Source organism: Phaethon aethereus (genome assembly GCF_964289735.1).
Source record: "Phaethon aethereus genome assembly, chromosome: 11".
Classification (NCBI taxonomy): domain Eukaryota; kingdom Metazoa; phylum Chordata; class Aves; order Phaethontiformes; family Phaethontidae; genus Phaethon; species Phaethon aethereus.
This window is the reverse complement of record NC_138587.1, coordinates 19747845-19774192: the sequence shown is the minus strand read 5'-3', so window position 1 is coordinate 19774192 and position 26348 is coordinate 19747845. Positions and strand designations below refer to the sequence as shown.

The 26348-nt window shown below is 44.8% G+C and overlaps 1 protein-coding gene across 1 annotated transcript in view; it reads left to right on the top strand.

The window, feature by feature from the left end:
* RBM6 (RNA binding motif protein 6) overlaps positions 1 to 26348 on the top strand; it is a 54672-nt gene that overhangs the window by 3722 nt on the left and 24602 nt on the right. Inside the window, exons 3-5 of the mRNA XM_082004511.1 lie at positions 661 to 750; positions 1735 to 1804; positions 14407 to 14480. Of these exons, the coding sequence (XP_081860637.1) occupies positions 661 to 750; positions 1735 to 1804; positions 14407 to 14480 (234 nt within the window). The remainder of the gene's footprint in view (positions 1 to 660; positions 751 to 1734; positions 1805 to 14406; positions 14481 to 26348) is intronic.

Genomic DNA, 26348 nt, shown 5'->3' with positions numbered 1-26348 from the left:
CCTAATTCACTGTCCTTCTCTGAGATCATCCTCATGCTCCAGGTAGTTTTAATGGGCACCCTTTCTAACTTAGAAATACTTTCTTCTCAAGAGAAATGCAATTTAGCAATCGAGAATTGCTAAATACATAGAATCAGATTTGGTTCAGAAAGTCCCCAAGTTGAAAATGGCTGGGCAGAGGGAGGGTATTGGGGGGAAGTAGTATATAGAAGAACTTATTTTGTTATTTTCTCCTGGACTTTGCTTTATGAACGCCACCAGAGAGAAGGGACTGGTTTGGGTGGACCTGTGTAGAAAAAACAGCACAGCTGTTCTCATGCATGCTTTGTTTTCCTTCAGAGTTAACTTTGAAATTTGAATGTAATGGTAACTACTGAGTTAATAATTACTATTGCATTGAATCTCCCGCTGCTGGAAAGCAGAGGGGTGATTTTGCTGGACCTAGATCTCATTGTACAGCTCAGTGAACATATGAAGCTAGTAATACAAGTCCTCCAGGGCTCTCTGAGTCTTAAACCGTGCAGTGGTTAAAGATTTGAGCCAGTCTGCTTATGGGCCTTTGCCTTTGAATTATACCCCGCTTTTTTTTGTTACTGTTTGTGTATCCTGTGAGCTAGCGTCTCTCATTTGTAAAAACCATCTTGATTGTGTAAACTCAAGGACCAAGATTACCGGACCTGTCCCAAGTATGTGAAGCCAAGCAAGCTCATTCGGCTAGGAGGAGTGCCTGAAACTGCCACAAAGGATGATGTAAGTGGGATTTTTTCATCCAAAAACTTCTATCAGGGGTTTCTAAATGTACCATTTTTAAGCCTGGTTAATGTAGTGCAGATGGTCTGTCATTTTCCCCAGGGAAAATCCAGGTTTAGATGTGATTGCAATGTTATTTTTTTAATCTGATTATTCTGGGTTTTGGGGGTGGGTCTGGAAGTGATGAGTTTTTTTGCAGTCACATGTGGGGTGTTGGTGGCTAAAAGACTCCAGACTCTGTTTAACATGCCTTACTTGAGCATTGTTTTATATATACCAGACATTGTTATTACTTTGTTGTTATATTTTGGGCTCAGAAGACAGGTGTCTAAGTGAACTTGTTCATTCTTAGTTATTTGAAATTGCTTAAATGAGATCTTATAAAGATGGAAAAGATGTCTGCTGCTACTGCTGATTTTAGTAAAAAACCAAAAAATAATCTAGGCTACAAGGTGAAAGAACTTCCCTTTCCAATTGCTTCCTCTTTGAATTAGGATGGGTTTTTTTGGTGGCAGATCCAGATATAAGAACTCCTACACGCAACAGTTTTTGCTAGGGTTAGCTGTGATGATCAGAGCTTCTGAGGCTTGATACTGGAGAACTCATGAAAGAAACTGTGTCCATCAGAGGATAAGACTCAGAACAGTCACTCCATGTCTCTTGATTTTTCTTAAAGGCAGTGAGACATCTCTGACCTTAAATAAGGATCAGAGGTGAACTGTCTGGTGAACCAGCGTGATAAACCTTTGTGTAGTTGAATTGGGGTGTAAATGGTGCTTGCTAGTTTAAACAAAACCCAAAAATACTTCCCAAAACTTAATACTCAGGTACTGCTGGAACTTAACTAGGAAAACGTGTCAATTTATAACAGAGTTAACCTAGGAAGAAAAGAAGCCTTGGGGAGAGAGAAATGTACATTAGCAAGTGCTTCACTTTCCGAGGTTTGATTTTTGGAGACTGAAGTGGATCTTGGTTTTCCTGTAGATTCTCAACGCTTTCCGAGGGCCTGATGGGACACCTGTGAAGGACTTGCGACTGAAAGATTACAGTTCAGGTGAGAATGCTTTTCCAGTGCTTCTGGTTTCAAGTTTACAAAAGGGTATTTTTCACACCAATGGTCACTTAAGCAGTTTCGTTAAAGTCTTTGGTGCCGTAATTACAGGTATTTTCGAATACGAATGCCCACTGAGTTTTGTAGCTTGTCCTCTTGTCTTCAAAACTGATGGCTGTGCTCATTGCTGCTTCAGAGGTAAAGCATGTGTCCTGGCACCTCTAGATAGATGTAGGAGCAGCAAGAAAAACAATAAGGCTGTTCAAATAGCCATCAAGATTAAAGCCAATACTGACATGGGACAGCAGGTTAATTCCCCAATAGATTTTTATAAAATTATTATTAAATCCTTTTGGATTGTTCTACATCTTGTTTCTGAGATGGTCTTACTGTGGAACATGTCCTGCACAAGTGGTGTCCTCATGAAACCTGATACATCCTAACATTTCTCCTTCAGTAACATGAAACTGTTCTTAGATATGAAGACAGGTTAAAAAAAGAAAAAGTTAAGTTTTATAAGCAAATATCCAAATACTGGGTCTGGATGCTCTTCCTCATCCAAAGAATGAAGTTTTGCTGTACTTCTGATCAGTATGTTTAGGATTCTGAAGAAAGAAATATTTTACAAGGCTGCTTTGTGAGAAAGTTGTGCTGGAACAAAGAGGTGCGATGGTAGGAAATGCAGGGTGAGTCCTGGGGATTGGTTTGGATAATACCAGTAGGAAGTAGCTGGAAACCGGTATTTTACTGGTTTTTTTAAACCTGGGAAAGCAGAGGCTTCTACCTTCATCAGTGCTTTTTTCTTATTACCAGTATGGTGAAGCAGCTGGAATTCTTGGTGTCAATACATTAGATAAAGGCTTCCTTATGTGTTTAGTAGCTGGGGAGAGAAATGGGGCAGCTGGGTGTTTCTCAAGTACATTTTTGTTTCTGGAAGCTGTCAAAGGAGATTTCACAACCTTCTCGTGAACCTTTGAACTAAAGAACACCCCTGTGTCACATAATCTGGTCTGGCCCAACAAGCAGGGCTTAAGGGGCACAGTCAGTCTTTCTTGCTCCCTTTCCTCTTTTCTAAGCGTAGCACAGCATGGCTATTGTCACCCACACAACACTGACCACAACCCAATAATTGCAACATACTCATTTTTTGCCTGTGCTGGTGTGATTTGTCAGTGTTTTTTTTTTTTTCCTGAAACTTATAACTTTTCAGTAATAAATCAACTTGAACTGGGAATATCTTCATAAGTCTCTTGTGTATATTATTAGGACTTATTGCCGTCGTTAGGAAACTGTTGTCTCCTCCTTCACATTCCCCATTCCAAAGGCTACTCAGGATGAGATAGTGTCTGAACTTAAGCGTGGAAGCCCTAGTACCTGCTGGTGGTCACATGTAATGTGAGGGTTGCTGTTTCCTGTTGTCTCTCTAAAAGTTGCATTCTGTTTCAGTCTGTCTCCTCAGCTGCAAAGTGGTGTTCCCCCCCCCCCCCCCCAAGTTTTTCTGGCAGTTTTGGGGAGGGAAAGAATGAAGTTAAAATTAGCTCATATTTTGTGAGCTATTTAAAGCTGCTTTTTAACCCTGTGCAGTCAACGTCAGTAATTTAAGCAGTGTAGCATTATTCTAGGTTACGTGGATACTCTAAAGACTTTGCTTTGCATTATGGCCTGAGGCTGCAAATGCAGCTGCTAATTTAAGCAGCTTTCTCATCCTTGTTACACAAGATGAATATGTCTAGGACAATAAAAGCTTCCTGAATTGTGAAAACTTCTTCTAGAAATTGTGTAACTAGAAGCTGTAGTAAATTTAATCCAGCTTTTCACATTAGGTCATCCTATAGAGAAGTGTGTGAAATCGAATTCATGCTAACTTCAGAAAAGCTAAGCCTGTTTGAAACTAGAGGCCAGCCATGGCCTAAACAATGCTTTTAGGATGGGGTGTGTATGTAAATATTCATAAGAATTAAAAGCAAACTTGCTGGATTACTAATGGCTCTCCGATATACCTGGGCTCGCTGGCTGCGTTGCTGTATCAGCTCAATGGGATGACGGCAGCCTGGCTCAGAAGAGTGCGTGCTAAGCCTGTCTGAGTGGGTTATATATTTTTGAGTGCTGTCCAGAAATGTTAAAAATAACATTAATCATGAGTATGCATGTTGAGTGTGTTTGAGAGAAGAATGCCTGCAGCTGTTGGAGAACAATAACAGCCATAACAAATAGCATGCCATTAACTCGAAATAAGTGAGGTTCGGATCAGTTTCACAAAAAGATAACACTTATCATAAAGCTTATCTCAGCAGCTTCAACATGATGATTCCACTGTATGATGTTTCATAAGACTCTTTCTGTTTTGGGGGAAAATATAGGGTTGGTTTCTCTTGGAAAAAGCAGCTCAACTTCTTTTTGTAAAGCCCTTTCTTTCTACACGCTGTGTATGTGCTAAGGGAAGCATATTTTCACTGAAGGTTGTGCTGAGCATGAAACACTGTTCTTAATATACCTGGTGTGATTTTGGTATGCATTCAAGCTGTTTATTCTTTAGATTATTTTGTCTGTGATGCCCACAGACTGAAACAGTGTCTAGATTTTCAACAAGGTAGTGAAAGGAGAGACCCCAAGAAGTGGCATAGTAATTTTATTTAAATCAAAAGGGCAGATATTTACAGACAAGGATAAAATATCAAAGTCAGACTTCGTAGTATTACCCTATGCAACATTAACTTACAATTTCCATCAGTTAGATTTTTGAATTGATGCCTGTATGTTCAGACTGAAAGTATCAAACCCATTTGTGAGGGAAAGAGGGCTTCTTCCAACATAACGTGTAAGCCTTGGCAGAAATAACCCTATTAGATTGTTGGCTTATCTTTCAGCTTGCCTTTTCAAGTGTGTTTGGTCATGTCTGTTCAATTAATCATTACAAAGAATAAGCCCTGAGGTGATAGTGGAACCGTCTCAAAGACCATCAACTGCTTTAGTCTGCAATACCTCCCCAGGCGGAGGCAGCGCCGCAGATGTACTGCTGCTTCAGTAGATACCTGTGGTGGTGACTTGTCAGCAGCTCTCTGAGAAGGGGTTGTCAGTGACAGCTTGTGAGCGGCCCCTGTCACATCTGAAGGTACTTGTCCTTGCTCCCTGGGGTCAAGGCTTTCATGTGGCTTTACAGTGTCGGGGGCTTCCTTCTGTGGAGCTGTTAGTGCAGTGTGTAACAGCACCAGGCTACTTGTGGCTTGGTGTCTGTCATTCTCCTGTTACTGTCAGTGCGCTTGCGTTGGTGCTGACGGCCAGGAACTTGAAACCAATACCTTTTGATCTTCGAGGAATCTAACACGCACACATCTTGTCCTGGTTTTGATTTTGATCATATTTTAAGCTTATCTCCTGCCTTATTCTCATGAAGCTTTATTTCTACTTTCCTGACTAATGTCAAACATAAGCAAAGTCTGAGAGATCATCTTGAGTGTCTGATGTGCACAGAACTCTTTGCCTGAACACACGTGTATGCCCTGGAGAAGAGAGCACATGTAGCTATCTTTATCTTAAAGGGCTGCTTATGATGAGTCGTTCACCCTTAAAAGATGCTGCAATGATGTCAAAGTGAAAACATGAAGTGTACTCTGAGCCTTCTGTTCAAGTTGTTCTCCTGGATGCGGTCTGCGGTGGGACAAGCTTGGAACATGTGTTTTCCAACCAGGATTCGTGTTAGATTTGGTACCAGCAGTTGGGAAAAGCTGTTCAGGGAAAGCGAGCCCGAGAAATTGCTGGCAGCCCATCAGGCTTTTCTAGCTGACTCTACAAGCCCATCTGGGGAACCGAGAGGAGTTTTTGCTGAGCTGGGAGAGCTTGGTGGAGAATGGACACACTGAGATGGAGAGCAGCGTGTGCAGAGAGGAGCTCTGTGAAGTGGACCTGGAGGGACCAGGTGAGCTGGATTGCAGTCAGATGGAGCAGTGAGGTCTGCTCCAGCCCCTTTATGTACCCTCTAAATTAGTGCAGCACTCCAGAAATCGGGAGATTTCGGTTCGTTAACCCTCCTCTGACTCTTCTGAATGCTCACTTTTGAACCTGGGTGGGGATGCGAGAATGCCGTGCTGTACCCCTGGGGAGCAAAGCAGCCATGGAAAGGGGGTGACGGGAGCAGGGAGGAGCTCTCTGAGCAGCAGTAGTGCTTGGGGCCGGAGGGATGTCCACATGGTGGCTGATGCTAAAGGACAGGCAGCTTCCTCTGGTGGAGGTACATGCAGGAAATGTAGCATAACTTAAAAATGTGGCTAACCTAGCAGCTACTTCATGGCAGCTGCCTGCTCAGGTTTGAAAAGCTTTTGTTTTTGCAAGTACTATTGGCACTAAACGTACTTTATTGCTTGCTTAGTCACCTTTTTGCACTAGCATTTATTTTTTGTTTCATTTCTCCAGACCTGGCCCTTATGTGGTGCTTGGAACTGCCCTCTTTATTCCTCCCTTTGTTAAACTTAACAAACTGCCTTGGCCAAGTCCGAGAAGAAACTGGATTATCTTGCTTGTTCTCACTAAGCTCTGCCACACTGGTGCCCTGTTAAATATTAATAAGTCCCTTAGATAAACCTTTAAAAGGTACTTTTTTTTTTTTTCCTTCCAAGTGCAGTCTATCCTGTATACCAAAACAGTGAATCATTCATTTCAGGAATATTTCAAGAAGGCTCTGAAATTTAAAATTATATTCTTTAGTGTTGCATTTTGCTAAAACTCATAATGTAAGGTCTGGAAATTTACAGTTCATGATGGAAAAAATGGTACAGATTTTTGAGTGGTGCACCTCTCCATACTGGGGATAAGCCCTCCATTTTCCATGGCTGGAATGCATCCCAAGGCAGTGAGATGTCCTGTCCCTTAAAGCAGCGCTCTTGTTGCAGCAGGCATGGCTGTGCATTTCTCTGGCCCACATATAACTGAGTCTTAGCTCCTTCACTGCAGCTGCACATGGTGAGGTTTGGGCTAGTGACGCTCTTGGAGCTCTGAAGTGCTGGTGAAATACTGCCCTTGCCCCCAGCCCCTGCATGCCACAGGTGCCATCATGCTGCAGCTCCAGCCTTGGGTAGGGTTGGGAAGCTGAACAGCTGCTCTGCACTGCGGGGGGAACATGTTTCTGGGGGTGTGCAGCAGAACCGTGCTAAACTGAGACCTTTTGTTTCATTGCAGGAGTGATGCAGTGACCTTGGGGAAACCCCTCTGAGGGGTGAATTTGTGGCTATCTAGAGGCTTCCTCACGAAGAGGGCTTGGCACCAACCCTATGGAGTTTGATTAGGAGTAGGTCCCACAAGGACTTACATTCTTTGGTTTGGTACAAAGAACATGCTGTGGGTTGATGTGAGATGTCTCTAATACACGCTGTGGCACAGAGGTACATCTTGCCTGTTGTGCTAATTATACAGAAGACAACTTGGCTCACCGTCAAGGCTGGTGCTAATGCACCACAGGAAGAATAATCTCCTGTTGCTGTGTTTAGTGCTTTGCACAGTGAAGATTGTGTGGCCCACTCTACTGCATCAGTCACAGATAAGGGCACGCTGATCTCGGGCACTTGCTGAGAGCTGAAGTGATCATCCATGAGCTTACAAGATGCTGTAGCACACATGGAGTTTCCTCTTGAGGCACGACCAGATCACCTGCTCATCAGTAGAGTTCTTCAGCCTGGAGGGGCTCACCTTTCAGGACCTGGGGAAATATCTTCAGCACTGATCTGCATGAAGCAATTGATTCTTGTTTGTAGCCAGAATAGCCTGGTGAGGATTAAAAAAGCACTTAATTGGAATTAGTCCATGGTCATCAATACCAGGCCTTGCTAGTTTTCCCAGCTGTGTGGGCGGTAGGCTTTTGGCTAGTCTTGCTTGATTTCAGGGCAGTAGTGCGTTGTCTCTTGGAAGCAAAAGGCATTCTTGCCCATCTCTCCTCCTCTGTGATGTGGTGGCTTAGGAAATAGGAACAACAAATCTGTTTTAACTCAGTGTTTGTGATAGTGATCAACCTTGGTTCAGGATTATAAGGCCTGTTCAACAGAAAAAGCAACAAATACATTCACCCGTAAAACATGCTCACAGCCTTTTTGACGTGCAGAATCCTCTCTGTGACCATTTTTACAAATGTGGTCACCCTTTTTGCATCTCCAGCGCAAAACTTCAAGGCTTTTCACGCTGCTGACACTATTGTATTGATTGCTTTTCTGAGTCATTTGTGCTAAATGACAGATCATATATCCTGGAGATCAGGTTCATATTAGCAGCACTTTAAAGACAAGTTGCTGTCTGCAACATCTTCCCAGGTATGCAGCTTCCAGTCTTGTCATGGAGTTTTGTGATGGCCCCGTCTTCCTTGGATTCCAGGTTTCTGTACAAACATAATGTAATACTTTGTCTTTAATAAAGCTGCATATGGTGTGTAAGATCTTAACGTTGTGGGTTTTTTCCCTTCTCCCACTATGCTGGTGTGTCATCCTTCTGGGCCAAGAAGGGTTGACAGCCATTTGGGGCTCTGACCACTGTAGTTTACGGGGCTGCCTGTGTCCGCCGTTGAGGGCGTCTCAGGCAGGTCCTTTCTGGGTCTTGTCCTCCTGGATGGAGGGAGGAGGATGGACTGTAGTGCTCTACCTTTCAGAATATAGCTGTGTGTTACATCTTTTGGTTTCAGTGCCGTTCTCTTGTGCAGCGCTGTCATGAATGAGTGCGTAAGAGTCTATTTTTTTTATACAGAGGGACGGTATGAAGTGGCAGGCCTTTTCCCTGCAGCCAGGTGTGGCTTGTAAATGCTCAGCCATTGAAAGGAACTGGGCATATGGCTTGTTGCAGATTGTCGTGTTTAGTATTCAACAGCAAGATTTTCTGGTACAGCTCTTCAGCTTTAGTAGCTCTGAAGACCAATTTATCTGTGCAATAAAGAGATCTGACAAGTTTATGGATGCTGAGAATCCACCAGCTGGTATTGAGAGAGCTCTTGGTTTTGGCTTCTGAGCTTGCGCTAGCATAGATAGCTTGCCGCCGTTCCCCGCTGTGCTGCGGGGGTGCCCTCCAAGGTTCCAGACTGCGCGGACGGCTTTATTTTCTCCGCTCGCCGCAGAAGGCACTGTGCTGTTGCCCAGCCTCGCTGCAATGGCAGGACTCACTGCATATGCACAGATACAGCCGCCGCTGTGCATGTTCAGGAGCTCCTGGCTTCCTGGAAGCATCGAGTGTATTATGCCCACTAATACTAGTATACCATAATAGCATAGAGATACGGAGAAGGCCCTGTGTTTTCTGGTATTTTCTTGTGGTGAGGTATTTACTCTTCAGTATGGATGACCTAAATCTGATCTTTCCTTGGAGGAAACAGAAAAACTTGTGCATGGGGTCATGGGCGTATTGCCAAAGTCTTCCACAGATGAGGTAGATCTTCCTATCAACCAAGGAATAGCAGATTCTGAGAACAGTGTGCAAAATCCTGTCTCCACTATGCAAACTGTGCAAAGGTCAGTGTGTGAGATTGCCCATTCCTTCAAGGGATGTGAAAGTTCTTCGTATTCACTCCATACGTTACACCGTAGTTGCCTTTGAAGCAATAGAACTTTGTTCTCTAACATGGATGAAACTCTGTAGAGGATTTCCCCAGCTGCCCTTTGCTCTGCCATGCTGTCTCTGGAGAGAGCAAGCAGCAAGAATATCCTTGCTTCAGCAGGCTGGCCATGGCTCTGCTTTAATGTGCTATCTCTGAGTCCTAAAAGTGCCTAAAACTGCAAATGCTTTTCCTCTGTGGTAGTTCTGACTCATCCTACAGGAAAAAACAGAAGTGAAGTGGTGTTGGGATGGTTGAGAAGCTCTCTGCCTATGGAGATTCCATCATCATCGTCTTCTGCCCTTAGGCTGCTTGGTCCCACCTGCCAGATCCAGGGACCTCTACTGTGTTCGCAGCTGGCCCAGCTGTTCAGTTTAGCATAGTGTCTTTTGGCAACCTGCTATATGGAGTTACTTTAATAGGAGACCATCTTCTTACCTTCCACGCCAGAGAAGGGAGAATATCTTCGTATTGCACCACAGCAGACAGGGATTTTGTAGAACCTGTTTTTGAGAAGGCGGGTGACTGTTCACCAGGGACTTAAGGTTACCTAATGCCTTAAGCTTGTAGGGGTGGGCGGTAATGTGACTTACTGTGTGCTCGTTCCTAGAATCAAGGAGCTGGACCACCTCTGGAATTGGATGCCTGTGTCATGTTGCCATCATGCCCTCTTTCCAAAAGTATCTTTGGTTTGGCACAGGCAGGGCTGCTGTAGTTACATGATCTTTTCATTTGGCCTCTTAAAAATCCAGAGAGTCTTTTTTGAAGTCTTCACACTGCTTACAGCCCCTATCAGAACAACATTATGGTTTTCCTTTATTTAGATCTTTGACATAACAAACTATCATGAAGTAACACATTACTATGTGTCAGTTGTTCAGTAGAAACTGTGTGTAGAGAAACAAGTCTTATTTTAAATCCCAAGTCTTTGATCTTCATATCTGAAGCCAAAGAACAGTAACTCTAAGTTAGGCTTTCAGGATTTTTAGCCAAACCATGGCATGCTAACAGGGACCTGCTATTTGTTGTCAAATTTCACTTCGCTAAAGCACATCTGTTTCAGAGGCAAAATGCTCCTTATTCAAATGTTTGCAGAGCAGCTTCCTGGAGCTCTAAGTATGTTCTTACTCTGAAGTATTAAGCGATCGTGCCCATTTTCAGTGCAGAAAACAGCTGAACATGCTTTGGGAACATCCCTAAAGGATTGTGTATACAGAGAAGCACTTAAGGGAAAATGGAAGTCCTCTGGATTTTATGTGCACGCTCTCCTTGTGTTTGCCTTTCACCCATTGTATACAGCCTCTGGTACCGTAGACTTGCACAGCTGAGGAGTAGGAGTACAAAATAAGGTACAAAAGCCCTTTTACACAGTGGACCTAAAACATGGGGGCAGATGAGGACATGCGTGCTTTATGGTTGTGCTTAGGGCCAAAATGTGGATGAGTTCAAGTGTTGGAGGACTGTTCCCGTTGGAAAGTTCCTTCGGACAGTGTAACTATGGTGTAGCATACTCAGGGGTTGCATGGGGGGAAATACTGATTTATTTCCTTTTTGACAGAGAATCTGTGTTGATCACATATACTTCTGCCAAAATAGAAAGCATTTTTTTACTCCATTCTACTTTTTTGTGGATCCTGAAACTGTGGTATTATACTAATCAGCAAGCGACAGATCAAACTAAGAAGATACCAGGTTTTATATCTTCATGTGAAACATTGCGTATGAATTTAGGGCACCTTGAGTCAAAAAAAAAACCCCAACACATGCTGTCATCTTCAGCAGTGATTTTGCTTTGCTGGTTTGATCACTTTGGTTTTACTATTACGAGCTGAAGAATACCAGTGGGTGTCCAAGAGCTCTCGTTCACAGGGGAGGACAGCTTACCTTGGGATGCCTATTGAACCAATTCCTGACATGAGGTGCCTGGTCTCATGCCTCTGTCAAAATCCCCTGCCCCACTTCTGGTAACGGCAGCTGAATTGCTGCATTCTGACAGGCAAAACTGCGTGAAAGCTTTGGAAATAAAAATACGCAAGCTCAGCAGCTGCTACACAAAGAGCTGAACCAGCCCTACAGAGGAGGCAGGGAAGAGGCACAACAGTTGGTGGCAGGAGCCTCTCTAGCTGCTCCCCCTTAGGAACCCGCCTCAAGTCACTTGGTTTTGTTTCAAGCCTTGTGCTCTGGGTAACGTGATTATTGCAGATCGTGGAAGCATCAGCAAACATTGCATTTTGAAGGTGCTCTGCAGCAGTGCCGTTGTTCCACAGGCCTCCATTTCAGTGGCCTTTCCATCATGGTCTAAAGCAGAAGGATGCTCTGGTGGAGCTGGGGGCAGGGGGACAGAGCAGGGCTGTCGTTACCACCCAAGGCTGATGTTATTCTGTAGTTCTCACGTACCAAGTGTGCTTGTCAGATCTATGCAAAGGGCTGGATCTGGGGACGGGGGAAAGTGCCAAGCCCCCGTGGATCTGCATCAGCAGTTCGGAGCGGAGCAGTGGCTCCGGGCTGCTGTCGTCTTGCATCACTGCTTTGGCGCTGTCTGTGCAAGGACAGCTCGTAGTGGATTGCGGAGCGCTGCGTCCCTCTGCCACCTGACCACAGGAGCTGAACATCTGGCCTGAAGCTGCTTTTTGGCAGGATATGGGGCCACAGTTTCTGGCTTTGGATCTCATTGTACGTGTTACTGCAGCTGTGCTTATTAGCGGGGTTCAGTTTGGTGGGGGAGGGCAGAGGTAAGAAAATGCTCAAGGAGAAATGTGCTGGTCTTCCCCTTAGCTGTCTCCATGTAATGCTTGGAATCATCCTGTAGCGTACGTTCCTCCAAGCGTCTCGGCTTTTGTATTTACGTATAACATTCAGCGTTGCACTCTTGGTTGTGTCATGCTGGATTAAATCCATGTCTAAACCACTCATTCACTTCACAAGGACTGGGATGTAAACTGCCTCTCACTGTAGAGCAAACAGAGCGAAAACTTCTGCAATCTAGCTTTCTATCTGTCAGGAGACCCACTACTTCATATAGGCATGGAAATAAGATAGAACTCTGATCCTGGCTTGCTGATCACGGCAGCTTTCAAAAATCCTCTCTGTGAAGGGGAATCAGGAGCTTTACAGGCTGACAAATATCATTCATGCAGCCCTTTTCTGAACAGGAGAGAGAGAAGTGACTCTATAATAAGAGTTCTGGATTTGAATAAGACTTTAAAACGTACCGTGTGAGCCTGCATGCTGTGCCATGAAGTAGCGTCTGCCTAGAATGCAAAACAGCCTCCCAGCAAGGGGCAGCACTGCTCCTGGAGAGCAGCTCTCTTCTGCAGAGAGGAGGGCTGCTTCATTTTCAAAGTGTGATTTAGTGTGGCTGGAACTGCAGAGAATGGCTGCTATGGGAACAGCTGGGTGAATTTGGTTCTGTCGATTCTGCCAGCTGAAACCATACCTCTAGTTCCAGGTGCCCACTTCATGTAAGAATATCAAGTGGCTTTAGCTGCATTCCACCACAGATGGCCTGCTGCTGGCCCGCGTCTTTCACTGAGCTGAAAAGCACCCAGACTGATAAATTTCCCTCTAGCAAAATTGTATTGACAAAAAAAATGTGGGGAAGGGGAATAAATTCCTATGTGAGGTGGAGAAGGAGCTAGATTCAAAGTGGAGTCTCGTTATACCAGCAAATGTTTACAGTTAGGATTATGTTGTTAGGACAAGTGTGCAAAGAGCTCCCAAAATTAAAAAATCCGTAGGGTGTGATGATGAAATAGTTTTGTATGGCCTGTCACTGATGTGGTTAAGTACAAAGTGGGTAAAGAAACAGAGAAGGAAAAATTGGAGAGTGCAGCAAATGTTCTTTGGCATAGGCTTGGGGGAGATGGGGGCTGTTTTCCAGCAGACTGGAATGCCTTGCCTGAAAGAAGTGTGGGTGGAGTTACCTCCCCATGGAAGGTGAGGGGCTGAAGCAATAGGAACCAGATATGTACCTGGGTTGAAGGTACTGGTGTTAAGATACACATCTTTAGGAGAGGAGACCAGCTCTTCACCAGGACAGCTAGGTGCCTACAATGGTACAGTCCACGCATGGACTGGCTTTCCCCTCGTTCCCGACCAGCCAAAAGAGCAGCAGGAGGAGGGAACCAAGCCTTTCCTCTCGCTGTTTGCCCATGTAGCCCATGATCATCTGGAAAGCAGTGTTCTGGAGTGAGGTTATAACTTGAGGTTTGTTCCTCAGCGCTTCAGTTCTTGGAGCTACTTTCAAGATCAAGGATGACTCTTAGGATGGTCTTAGCTTCTGTAGTGTTCACCCTGCACTTTACTGTGGGACGTAACATTTCAGCGCAGGTAACTGGAGTACGCAGTTGAATCAGTGGGTCCCTTCTGCCACTGACTGAGATGACAGCTTTCCAAGGAGCAAGACAAGTAAAGGCTCTCTAGTTTCTTGCATCTAAACTTAAGCTCCCACACCCTCTTGTTACACGTGCAATAACATCTATACCAAAAGTTGGAGTTCTCATTCCTGCTCCACTGCACTTTTTCATAATGCCAGGGATTGGACTTCAAAAGTAAGCAGGTGTCGAAGGAAAAAATAGCAAAGGCAAAGGAATCGCGTTAGTTCTTTCTGAAATACTGCCTAATTAAATGTTGGCTATTGATGTAAAATACATTTGCAGCGAGGTACTTTGGAATGACTTAGCAACACTTGCTTTGGAGAGCCCTGCCTCCAAGGTAGCACAAAATGTGAAACTAGCAATGGAAAATCACCGTGCCTTAAAAAAAAACAAAACAAAACCCAATTATTTCTTGCCCTAAGGAAGGGCGTGCCTGTCACTGGGTTGTGTAAGGGGAAGTGGGAACACTGTAATATTAACATTCATGATAAACTGCACAGTTAATCATCATCCAGCTAGTCCCTGATTTCTCTCTTTTTCATTCGGGAGTAGAGGGGTGGTGGTTAGGAGGGTTTGTCATTGGAGGGAAAGGGAAAGTGAGTATTTAATGTGGCTTTCTTTATGACAAGGCACTAACATGACTCCCGTCTGTATTTAAATGCTGTCCCCAGGTTACGACTATGGCTATGTCTGCGTGGAGTTTTCACTCTTGGAAGAGGCCATCGGATGCATGGAAGCCAACCAGGTTGCTTTAAACTTCGGTCAATGCTGCTAGAAGATTTTTTAAATTTTTTTTGGTGGGGTGGTGGAAAGCCAATGAGGTTTTTTTTGAACCATTCAAAGGAAGATTTGTTCTTGTATAATACACAACACTGTGGTTTAAATGTTGTTTCTAGAAACTTGTAAAAGGCTTAGAAATGCCAGTGTGAAAGAGCCGCTGGACACCAAATGGTCTGCCCTCCTCCCTAGCGTATGTCGGCACACTGGCTAGCGTCAGAGGCTGATAGCTGACAGACTCCTAATGCAGGTTTTGGCCCTGATGCTTTTGTACTTACACCGAAATCCAGTCAGAAAGATCTCTGTTAGCATTAAATGCCTCCCGCGGTTGTGTGTGCACACACACATACACATGTGACTGTGGGTGAGGCCTCTGGTATGCAGCTCCGAGTCGACTATGACTTGCACACTCCACTTTCCCGTATGTCTCATGTGTGAGAGAGGTTCTTAATTGTGCGTCTCCCCCAGATCTATCCTGTCCTTTGGCAAGCTGAAGCTGCAAACATGAGGACTACCCTATGTGCAGTTGCACCTGGTAAATCTGAACGTTTCCAGCCCTTAAAAGTGCATAATGGCTTAAATCCCCAGTGGGTAAGTGCCCAAGGGGAACCTTTGCTCTGACCTGGTATTTGAGGCTAGAGGTGTTGTCCACCATATGAGAACAAGATGCATGAAATGTGTTAGGTAAAACATAGATTACCATCTCACATCACCCTCCCTGTACCTTGGAATTGCAGGTGATGGATCACTCAAGAAAAACGACTGAACGATTGATCCCTTTTCCTTCACTATATCCCTTAAGTCTCCTCTGTGCTGCCTTCTTCCTCCTAATTTGCTTGAGTGAGAATCTATATCAATTACCTAAAACCTTTTTACCTGAATCCCAAGTCTTGCTGTCATGGGAGGAAAGTCATGAGTCAGATTCAGAGCTGTGCATCTGCAAAAATGTACTTACAGTTAATGAGTCTTCACAGCTGGGGTTTCAGAGGTCCTACTAAGCACTCACATTTGCCTCTATTTTCAGTTGCAGAGGTATTGCAACTTAGAAAAATGTTTTACAGAAATAATTCTGTTGCTGGGAAGGAGCCTGGCACGTTCCCACTGGGGGGGGGTGGTGGTGAGCCCAGAGAGACAAGGCTCCAGAATTAATTATTTTACCATCGGTGACAACTTCTATTTCCCCTGCAGTGTTGCTACAATTCCCAATTTATTTTGTTGTCACTGGGGAATCTGTAATTATGTATGACACTCCTTTTAACCAAATGCCTCTCCATATTCTCTCCCCAGTTCTACTCACATGAAATAACATCTCCCTATGTGAGAGCAATTCCCAAATTCCTGGGAATTTGGGAATTCCTCTGTTTCCTATTCTTGATGCCTGCTCTGCCCCTTCTCCCATTTAGAGCATCCCTATGTACTTGGACTGGTTTGACTTCATCAGATTTGGTCCATTGCTACAGCCAAGAGCCCGTAAGCACCAGTCCTTAAACTGAACTGAGTGTCTAGAGGTGCCCAGTAAACCACTGTACACACATGCACATGAGGAGATCCTGGCTGGTGTTCAACTGCCGCTTATGTTGACCCTTCCCAGCAACCAACCCCAGTTATAGCAGGCCTTCAGGCTGGATAATTTTTAACCGTGTTTCCCTTCCAACTTTCAGGCAGGGTGCTGCCAAGAACCCCGCTAAGCAGAGGGGGTAATGGTCCCAGCCGTGCATTCTAACTGGGACATGTTAAAAACAGATAGGGTATGAAGTCTTCCAGTTTTCCTTCCTGCTACACATGGCTGTGCGTGTGTACAGAGGAAACCTGGAAGATGGAGTGGTTGGAGGGAATAATCTCTAAAGCCTGCATGTGCCAATCTTCACTATGTTTTAGTAGAGCTACAGCAGTTTGTAACTAGTAAAGTAAAAAATGTGCTTTTTGGGGTGACCCATCCTATAATGAATTTGGTCAGGAGAGTTGTAACCTCTGGATTGCCCCACATAGTTTAATTTTTCTAATTTGCTCTTGATCGAACATGAAAAAAAAGGCCTTCTAAGTACTTAAATTAAAAAATAACTAAAAAAAAAGAGAAGTAGTAAGATTTGTATTTGATATTTGACCTGCTGCAAGGGAGGGAGCTGACTTTTAAGTTCTCAGTAAAAACCAAATAGAGATATTCAGAAAGGGAGTTACGCAATTCAGTTGTCCTTAGACAATGGATAGCCCACTCTAATATCTTCCAGGGTAGAGTTGTAAGATCATCTCCCAAGACTGAGAATTAATCTGCATCTTTACAAACTGCAAAAACCAAAACCTGTGTTAGGCAAGACCTAGGTTGTTTGATAGTTCAGTTGTTTTCAGAGAGGTATCAGCTATTCCTGTCAAATTCAGTCGCTTGTGAGAGCATAAATAGCAAAAGTGTCAGCCCACAGTGACATCCTAGTCCCTCACTAGTCATCCTGCCTCTCTCTGAGTCATCTGTAGGCTGGGAATAAATAGCTTGTGCAGAGACAGCTTTTTTTGGTGCCATTTAATGCCCGTTTAACTGCCCCTGCCTAAAGAACAATTTGCTACATCCCTATATTGTATAATTCCTACAATGTGAAATCCTTTTGTTTTACTCAGCACAGACCAGCACCCTCTTAAGATCATTCCCAAATTTGCTAACTACAGATTTACCAGGTCCAACTCCCTCCATTCAGTAAGTCTAGCATGTGTATGTGACTGCTGAGGTTTGAGGGGGCTTTCTGTTAAGTACATTGTGATAAGGAAACAGCCACCTTCCATGTTGCCCTCATTTTGTAGGAGAGTTTCATTCCACTTGTATTAATTGCTGCAGCTAAAGTAATGAAAATGCCCCCTTTGTTAATTGCTTTGCCTTGTTGATTGTTGCGTTGGCAATTTATTACAGCTCAAAGGTCCCGTCTAACGTACAGAAAACGTGACGGGTTGCCGTTACTGCTGGCGCGGAGGTGTTGGGCGGCAGGTTCGGCTGAGCGAAGCGCTGGCCGCCAGCTCTCCTGCTGTCTTTGGGAGGCTCTTCGCCCTGGTGGGGCAGATGGGCTGTTGAGTTGTTTTGCAGAACCTGGGTGCAGCCCTTGTTGCAGCCTGATGGTTTTGATGCTCCTGTTGGTCTTTTGTTACGCGTTGGCTGTCATTCGACTTTTATGAGAAGATGCCTCTTTTCTGTCCATGATGAGCTGCTTTTCCGTTGGGGAGAGGCAGCTATTTTGAACGGAAAATGGGGGTTCTGTCTTGCTAAGTCACATGAATTCTCCTAAATAGTCTTCCCCTCCTTTATTCTCATTTTGGAAAGGTTGCAGTGTGGTGTGGCATTTACTTACTGCGTTGTCTTTGCGTTCAGGCTTGATGTAGCCCCTGGTGTAGTAGTGTTCCTGTCCAGGGGCACCGGCTTGGCTTCTTGGAGGCAACTTTGGGAATGCATCCCGTGGCTCTTGTTCTCCATATGCGTTGGGATCTCTTTGCGCTCCTCCTTCATCAGTCGAAGAAACACACATAAAAAGCATGTTATTGGGTGTCAGAAAATCAGGCAGGAAATAAAATACCCTTTGTGTACTATCGCCTGTCATAAAGGCAGGTGAAGGAGGAGACATGGAGAGAGCCTGGCTCTGCTGCCTGGATATTTTACTGTTTTCACTGAGATAAAGCTGGTTGTTATACATAGGGAAGCAGAAGGGGGTTTTTAAGCTTAGGAGTGAATGATTAGTCTTGACTGACTATGTAGTATTGTCTAAAAATCCTCTCAGGCCTCAAACTTAGCAACATTGGCAGTGTGAATATTTCCTAGCTTTTGTTGCTAGTAACTAACATCTTTGTAATCCTTTCCTCCTGTTTCTTAAGTCAGAGGGCAAAAATGGGAGAGCTATAGCATGAACTTTTAAAAATACATACTTTGTAAATTATTGCGGAGGTCTCAGGCGTGTGCTAGAGCGGTCATTCCAAGGCTTGCTCTTGTGCCTTCCTGTGCTGAGACCAGCACATATGAGAGAGCGGTTTCCCCTGCGGTGCTCTGCGGTCCTGGTTCAGCTTGCTGAACAGCGATACCTCCATTCCCTGCTTCTTTCTTACTGGAGAGGGTAGGAGGGATTCTTACTGGATTTTATGGGTGCTCACTTTACTTGAGCACGTCCTACCACTGTGCAACTGGAGGCATCAGCTCTGCATTTCTCCTGCTCTGAGCCCATCCCCTTTTATCCATTCGCTGCAGTGCTTTTCTGCATTTGGTGTGAACATAGCTTCTCGTACAGATCAAACTTCACAGGCTTTTTTTTCACTGTAGCTGTTGGTGTTAAAATCTGCGAGATGCTTTGACGAGCAGGCAAAGCCTAGGACTTTCTGTCCTGAAAACGTTTGCAGTAACCAGTCACAATTTGGTGTGGCTTCCCAGTTAAATACAAAGGAGCTTGTGGTTTTCCTGAGAATGCATCTGTGTTGGTGACCTGTAGCCGTGGAGTATTTATTGAAGCCTGTGGTGCAAGGAGTGTGTTGCAATTTGTAAGAGAAATTGTGTGTCCAGACGTAAAAAGTAATTTGTTTTCCTTTTGGTAGGATATGTCGAGTTGTGGAGTCTGGCATTTTTTTCTAGAATCTGCAAAATACACCCTGTAACGGAAGCTGACACCCGCCTCAGGTATATTTTCTTGGGCTGTCTGGTATCCATCATTTACTCGCTTGACAATGTCACCCCATCTCTTTAGCTGTAACCTGCAGTTGAGGGTGGTGGTGACAACTGAGCGTGTCCACAAACACACTGAAATCCGTTTGCATGTTAGACTAAGAGTGCTGGAGATGGCCTTGCTTTTGACATGTCCTCCTTGGATTATCAGCTGACAGTATCTTCTCCTTTTCGTGTTTTATATTAGGTGTGTGGATTTTGCTCAGGTTGTATCATTACCATGCAACTTCTTTTCCCCTATTAAGCCTCTCCTGCTTTTGACCGTGTGGATTTCTAGAACTACCTTTTGGAGTCTTCCACTTTGAGTGTGTGTATAGAGAGGGGAGAGGCCTGCATACCTTGGCAGTGTTTCTTCTATAAACATCCTAATGGTCTGGGAAACATGCACGTTATGGAGTAATTTTTATGATCCAAGTGACCTGTGGAAAGTTCCCTCGTGGATTTCCAGGCAACAGAGCTGATTTGGGTTTTTTGGTGTCTGATTCAGTGTGTGACCTTGTCATGAGCTCACCCTGGTCTTGCATCACTGAGGCCTGACATGTTGAGTCAATCATTTGTTCATTCCCACTTGTGTCTCACTAAACCACTAAATTGTACCGTCATTTAATTGGAGCTGTAAGCCTCTCAGATCCGTACGGAAGTCTGCAGTGGGAGGCTCCAAGTGCTGGGCAGAGGCTTGCCTGTGAATAAGCAGTCGGATCTGCCTGCGATGACCCCTGACAGGGCTGGGTGCGTGGGTGTACGCGTGCATATCCTGCAGTGATGTTGTGATAAATGCACTGTCTGCCTTTCTGTTTGGAAGGACTGACTTAATCTCTGCATGCTACGGAGACTTTCCTTGTGCAGAGAAGGGTGTCTTTTGTTGTAAAATGTAACTGCCAAAAAAATCTGGTAATGAAAATACTTCTCTGGACCTTCTTCTATTCTGTCATCTCAACATCTTCTGTCATCTCAACTGTTCAAGTCGTGTGAATCCTCTTAGTCTGTCTTCCTTGGCACAGGAGGTTGTAAGAGACTTCTGCCAAAGACTTCACACACTCTTCCTTCAGCCAGTGGTAGCTGCCCGTCAACTGGCTTTTCTAGTTCTACCCAGATAACAAGCTTCTTGGCACCTCTGTCCTGCCTTGCCTCAGGAAGCGAACCATCCTAACCAAATTATTTTAAAATAAGTGGGCTTTTAACTGGAAGAGTTGTGAAGCTGCATCTTCTTGCTCTACTTGTGTGATCCTGGCTTGCTGTGTCCCTCTACCTCCCTGCTCTTATTCCAAAATCCTGTCCTCCCTTTTTCCTTCAGCCTCACCTTACCCATGTGATGAGGATTGTATGTGTTTGCTGCTGCTGAACTGCTGCTCTGTAACGGGATTGTCTCCGAGGACAGCCTCTGGCTGAGCTGCTTGGGGCATGCAGCAGATGCATAAGCAGGACTTTCTTAGCCTCTCTGGTTGCTGCTGGGGGCATATGGCCCAGCAGGGTTATCTCAGGACTCAAATATTGCTGTATATTGCAGAATTATCTATTCTGTGTGCTGAAGCTCACTTGGGCTGCTGTATAAATAGGTTGTTCTGGGTAGAGCATCCTTCTCTGCCATTCTCCAAAATGAAACTGCTCTCCCTCTGGCCCCTGGGCATTTATGTTCTGGTTATAGGTTTGCTGGGGGTTTTGTGCCAGTTGACATTAACAAATCTGTGTGATGTTATATCTTGGAAATATCCTTTCTTTCCCTGTAGATCGCAAAATGCCTTGTTAATCAAGTATTTCTCTGTTGAGATGATGCTCTGTTTACAATGCCAGGAGCCGCCAAGCATTAAGGAATAGTTGTGATTTCCTGAAATTTGTTTAAATAACTTGATCCACGAGTGTTGCCAGGGTAAGTGTCCAGTCCTCTCCGGCTGTGGATATGAAGTGCAACGTGTACCATAGACAAGTCTGCTCTCTGCCCCTTCCATAGGGCTAAGGTTGGATTGCAGAGCACGCATCAGCAGAGCCACACCTAAGAAATAGCTTTGTTTCAGTCGTCGTCAACATGCGAAGCGTTTTCCTGAGTGACGTGGCATCTGGCACACTCATCCTTTGAACTCGTTTGTGGGTGAGATTTTGCTTTGAGCTAGAAAGGGTTTGAAGTAGTTCTTGGATGCATACGCAGGGTACTGATGCTACCCGGTCTGCGTAGCATCAGGTCCTGTCTTCCTAACCTGTTAATGGAACAGTTGTGTGACAATGAGGAGATCATAGTCACAGATGCTACGTATAGGTGTGGTTTCACCTTAAAATGAAGAGCAATGTTTTACTGCCGGCTGCTCTTACTCACAGGTTGTATGCTTTTTATTGTGTATGCTTGCGATCGGTTGATTTTCTATGAAGATCTGTAGAAATTCTGAATAGATGCTTGTGTAACCATTTGGAAAGTGTTTATCATTGTAGCATCAAAGTGCAAAGAGTATGATAAATCAGCCGTAGTACAGATAGCGTGTTGCCACAATTGATAGATTGTGTACGTGATCAGAAGTTGATTTTAGATTAAGATGTAAAATCCCATGATCAAGCTCGTATATGAAAGTTAGTAGGACTTGTGCCACTAATTTGCTTTGATGCTTTTGAAGTCATCCTTTAAGCAGGCTGGTGACTAACAGAACTGCAGATGCACTATCAGAAATTCCCTCTGTACTCTTGCAAGTGGATGGTGCTGATGATATGACTGAAGTTACTTAAAGGAGACACAGAGGCAGTGAGAGGGAAATGTCTGTATGGATTCAGCTTAGATGAATAAAGGCATCTCGGTGAGCACAGCATAACTTTCATTTCCACAGCAAGACCATTTTCTATCACAGTTATGCCATAACCGTCTGCACAAGACCCGTCATTGTGAAAGAGATGGCAGTCCTTCTCAGCCCAGTTCCAGCAGTGTCGAGGGAAATATCAGATATGTTTTACAAGCATATCAGCCAGATTATAGCACTAAGAGTCCATCTGGACTGTTTAGATAAGTGGGAGCACACCAAAATGTTCTTACCATTTTCACTTGAGTCGGTTGTGGAGCTTCAGCATCAGAACTGTTTGTTCATACTTTTATGCTATCTTGGTGGTGATTGCTTTTTCTATTCCTTGGTGCACTGTTGATACTGGATTGCTGGAACAGGAAGGTAAAAGGTTGAGTCTAGAGACTGAAAAAAAATGTCAAATTGTACATTCCCTGGGGTTAAGGAAGGCAGAAGCACTGTTTCCTTCTCTTAGAAGAGCGGTGGTCAGACTGCTTTTCTGCAGAAACTTTTTTTTTCTTGCATAACTATGGTTGTGATAGACAGTGAGAGCGAGCTGGCATTCCCTTCAGATGTGGATTTTGATCTGTTTCCTTCCCAGTTGAGTTTGTGTTGGACCTTTTTAATGTAAATCATGGAAGTTTGGGTACCTTGAATTGGGGTACATTCAAAAAGAGTACCTTGAATTTTGCCATTTTCTGCTCAGGTTGTGAGAATTGCACAAGGAAGACGTTAAATTAAGATGTTTCAAGTTTGAAGATGCAAGATCAAAGCTATGGCAAGCAGTCAGCAACTTTTATTTGTGAATTTCTGTTTCCATTTGACTGTAACTGGGCTGTTAATATTCTTGACTGGAAATGAAACTTGATTACAGTGGAAAATGGGGGCTGACATGCCTGAGTGGGCTATTGTGTCATTATCCATCAATCACAGGCAACAAGGAAACGGGTATTTAACACAGAAGGACACACAGTTATTATCCACCCCATTCCCCTGCAAGCCACAGGGCACCTTCAAGACTCTTATTAAGAGCTTTAATACCTACAGAGATCACAAGAAACACTCTATGCTACGGGATCAGAGATCAGGAGCATTGCTGTCATTCTACATCAGTGCAGGACAAGAAAACACGTTAGATGGAAGAGCACCGTGGGTGCTGGCAGACAGCAGCCCTCTGCACTTCCCAGGATAGGCACAAAGTTCCCCTGATCCTCTCTCGTTTGAGAGAGGGAGAATTTCTTGCACCGTATCTGGTGACCAGCATGTGTGAACGGGACAGCGATTGAGCAGTCCTCAGTACCACTGTGTGACCAGCTTTTTTGTCTTCAGCCATGCTTGTTCCCAGAAGAGGGCAATGGGGGGAAATCCTGAAGCCATTTTTGTACAAGGGGACACAGGAAGGAGGTGGGAAGTTGTTCCTGGCTTCTGCAGCGACAGAAGCTGTGCAGTGTACGGTTGGTTGTTGCAGTGGAGTGTCTGATGTAGTGTTCTGCCTTAAGGTTTCTTCTGCTCTGCTGTTGCACTGTGTGTATGCATTGACAACTACCAGATGTTGCATCTGAGTGTCCTCCTGCATCTCCATCGCTTCAGGCCACCTGTGAGTTCAGTTAGTTACGTCTTCCACAGGATGAACAGACAGCTTCCAGAAGTAGATTCCCCAAAGGACAGTGGTCTATAAGCAAGTGCATCATGTGATGAATTACATTTTTAATGAGGGTCAGTGCTGTAAACATGAGATTTAAGTATGTATATCTCTGAAACGGTCCTCTTTAGAACAAGAAGAGGAAAGTAATTCTCTCCCGTTTTCATAGACAGCAGGGGAAATCTTAGGTTTTTTTGATGTTCAGTCCATGCCTTAGCAGGAAATTAGCAATATTCAGATGGGCTTCATGTACCAGATTTGAGCCAGGATGGCAGTAAATGCCCAAGCAAACGTTTGATGTACTTTTCCATCAAGGATCTCAGGAGCAGAGTTAACAGAAAAAGTAATTTTAAGTCCTCAGAATCCCAAGGTGTGTTTTCATACACATAAAATCAGGTTGAGAAGTCTCACTAAGAAGCTGTCTCACGGTGCAAAGCTGTACATTAATGACATGATGACTAAGGTATTTTACTGTTTATAGTCCTAGGTTTTTGAAAGCCTGATTGATTCTTCCCAACTTGTGATATCACTGGAGAAGAGAGCTGTGGTGGTTTGGTTTTTTTTCCTCTCACAAGGTGTTCTTCTGTGCCTGGTCCATGTGAGAGCGGTGTTTGTCCTCTACCACTGCCTGCTTCTCTGCCCATCGCACTAACTGTTTTTCTTCCTTCTGGTGTGTAGTGGGTCAGTCATTAAACGTAAGATGTGAATTCCAAAATGTTTAATGGACACCTCTTAGTGATGGGCAGACGCTTGATCATCTGATTCCAAGAGATGCTGAAAGCATCACCTCTCTGGTGCTCCAGTGCCTGCTGCTGAGAGAGGAGCGGCGGCACACGGGGAGCAGCGGGCGGTACTTCTCTGTCTGCCCTCGGTCTGCAGCGATGTGCTGGGGCCTGGTCTCTGTACAAGGCTGCGTTTCACTGCCTGTCTTGATACATCCCCGGGTGTTAGTGTCCCAGAAGAGGTTCAAGTGGCAATACCCGAGCCACTCACTACCATGCTGCTTATGTGACATTTTAAGGAGATGTCGGTGCGTGCTGTTTGCCTTCCCAATGCCCTAGGGATTCAGGCAAGCTGGGGCACTTGTGACACAACAGGGAATCATGTTCTTTTCCTTCCTCAATGTCAGGGTTATCATAGGAACTGCTCTTCTGCACACTCACCTCTGGCTAGAGTTCTCTCCTGAAGAGCGGAGGTCAGCTAGTGCAGGCTCGGAGCCTGGGTATCCACACAGGAGAGTTGCTGCTTCTGCCTTTTGCACCCTGACAAGGCACTAAGCTCCTTTCTTCAGCAATTCTGGGAATTCGCCAGGAAGGAGGGATCTGGATGAACCTCTGGATATTGTGCAGTGCGGTTGCCTGGATGAACCTCTTAAACCTGAGTGCTCTGGTAAAGGAGGAGCTGCTGGGTCCTGTGGGGAGCTGTGACAGCCACTAGTGTTACGTTTCACCCAAGCCAGGCTGGCAGGAGAAACTAATTTCCTTCCAAAGGGCTCAGATAGCTCTATTCTCACACTGTGCCAGGTTTCCTGGGCAAATACTGACCAAAGAGGTTACAGCAGCCATTTCCCAAACCAGCTCCTAAGAAGAGCTCTCTTAAGAGGCAGCACCTTTTTAGATGTCGCAGTCGGTACAGGTGCCAGCCTGACGATGTGCCGGCTGCCTTGCGGCTCCGTCCAGGTGTGACTGTTAAGGACCTGGATTTAGCTTTTGGACAGGCTGCCTCAAGGTCATGGTGATGTGCAGGGAATCATTGTCGAGACGGCACCGGTAAGTGTTGCACTGCTGGTGCATTTCCCCTGGCAGCTGGCTGGGTTCTTTCTTTTACCATTTTGGAGTCAACACCCATTTTGCCATTAACTGGGAATTTGGGGATGTTGAGAAATGAAGTCTCCAAGGACAAAACCCTCTTTTCATCCAGCGCTGATCCCTCTTCCCATGGTTTTTGGGTCTTTTCCTTGCAGCAGAGAGGCTGTCCTGCAGGGAGCTTGCCTGAGCGCTGGCTGCAGAGAAAGCTTTGCCAGTGAAGGCTCCGAGTGCTTAATTCAGTGGGTGCAGAAGTGAGTTTGGAGGGGGAGCCTTGGAATTGCGCTCTCCCCCATTTGCAGTTGGCATGTTCTTAGTGAAGGTTTGCTGCTGCACAGAAATCCTCTGGTCGAGCTGTGTTGGAATCGGTGTGTAATCCCATGGTGACATGCTCCAGTAGAAGAACGTGCTTTTGTTTGGGTGTGGGATCTTTAAGTGCTTAATCAAATACGCTGAATTGCCTAGGAATAAATTTACCTCTTTAAGGCAGAGCTTTCCAGCCTGACTTTTTTCCAGCATGATTTTGCATTGGGATTGCTCTTTAGTGTTTTGATATTGTGCTTCAAATCTATGAGTAAGGAGCTGGGCCTTTCCTCATTGTTCTCCCAGCTTCCTTATGGCCATTGCTAATTGTAAGGTACCCCTGGGGGAAATGCACAGGAAGATCCTGGGGTGGATTAGTGCATTGTGCTAATGTGCTTAATCTTTATATTGTTTAACAGCATTATGGGATGAGATGACCTTTGGGGAAGAAGGTGGCCATATAATAGAGTATTGAGAAATATGTCCAGGCACTGGAGCAGCATTTGGGAGAGAGAAGGGAAATCCCTGTGTTGGGATCAAAGGGAGCCTTTGAAATAGCTGTTGTTCAAACACAGTGTCCAGGCAGTAGACTGTGACGAATCAGAAAAGCAGTATCGATGAGGCAGAACTTCCCTAGAGCCACCTATGA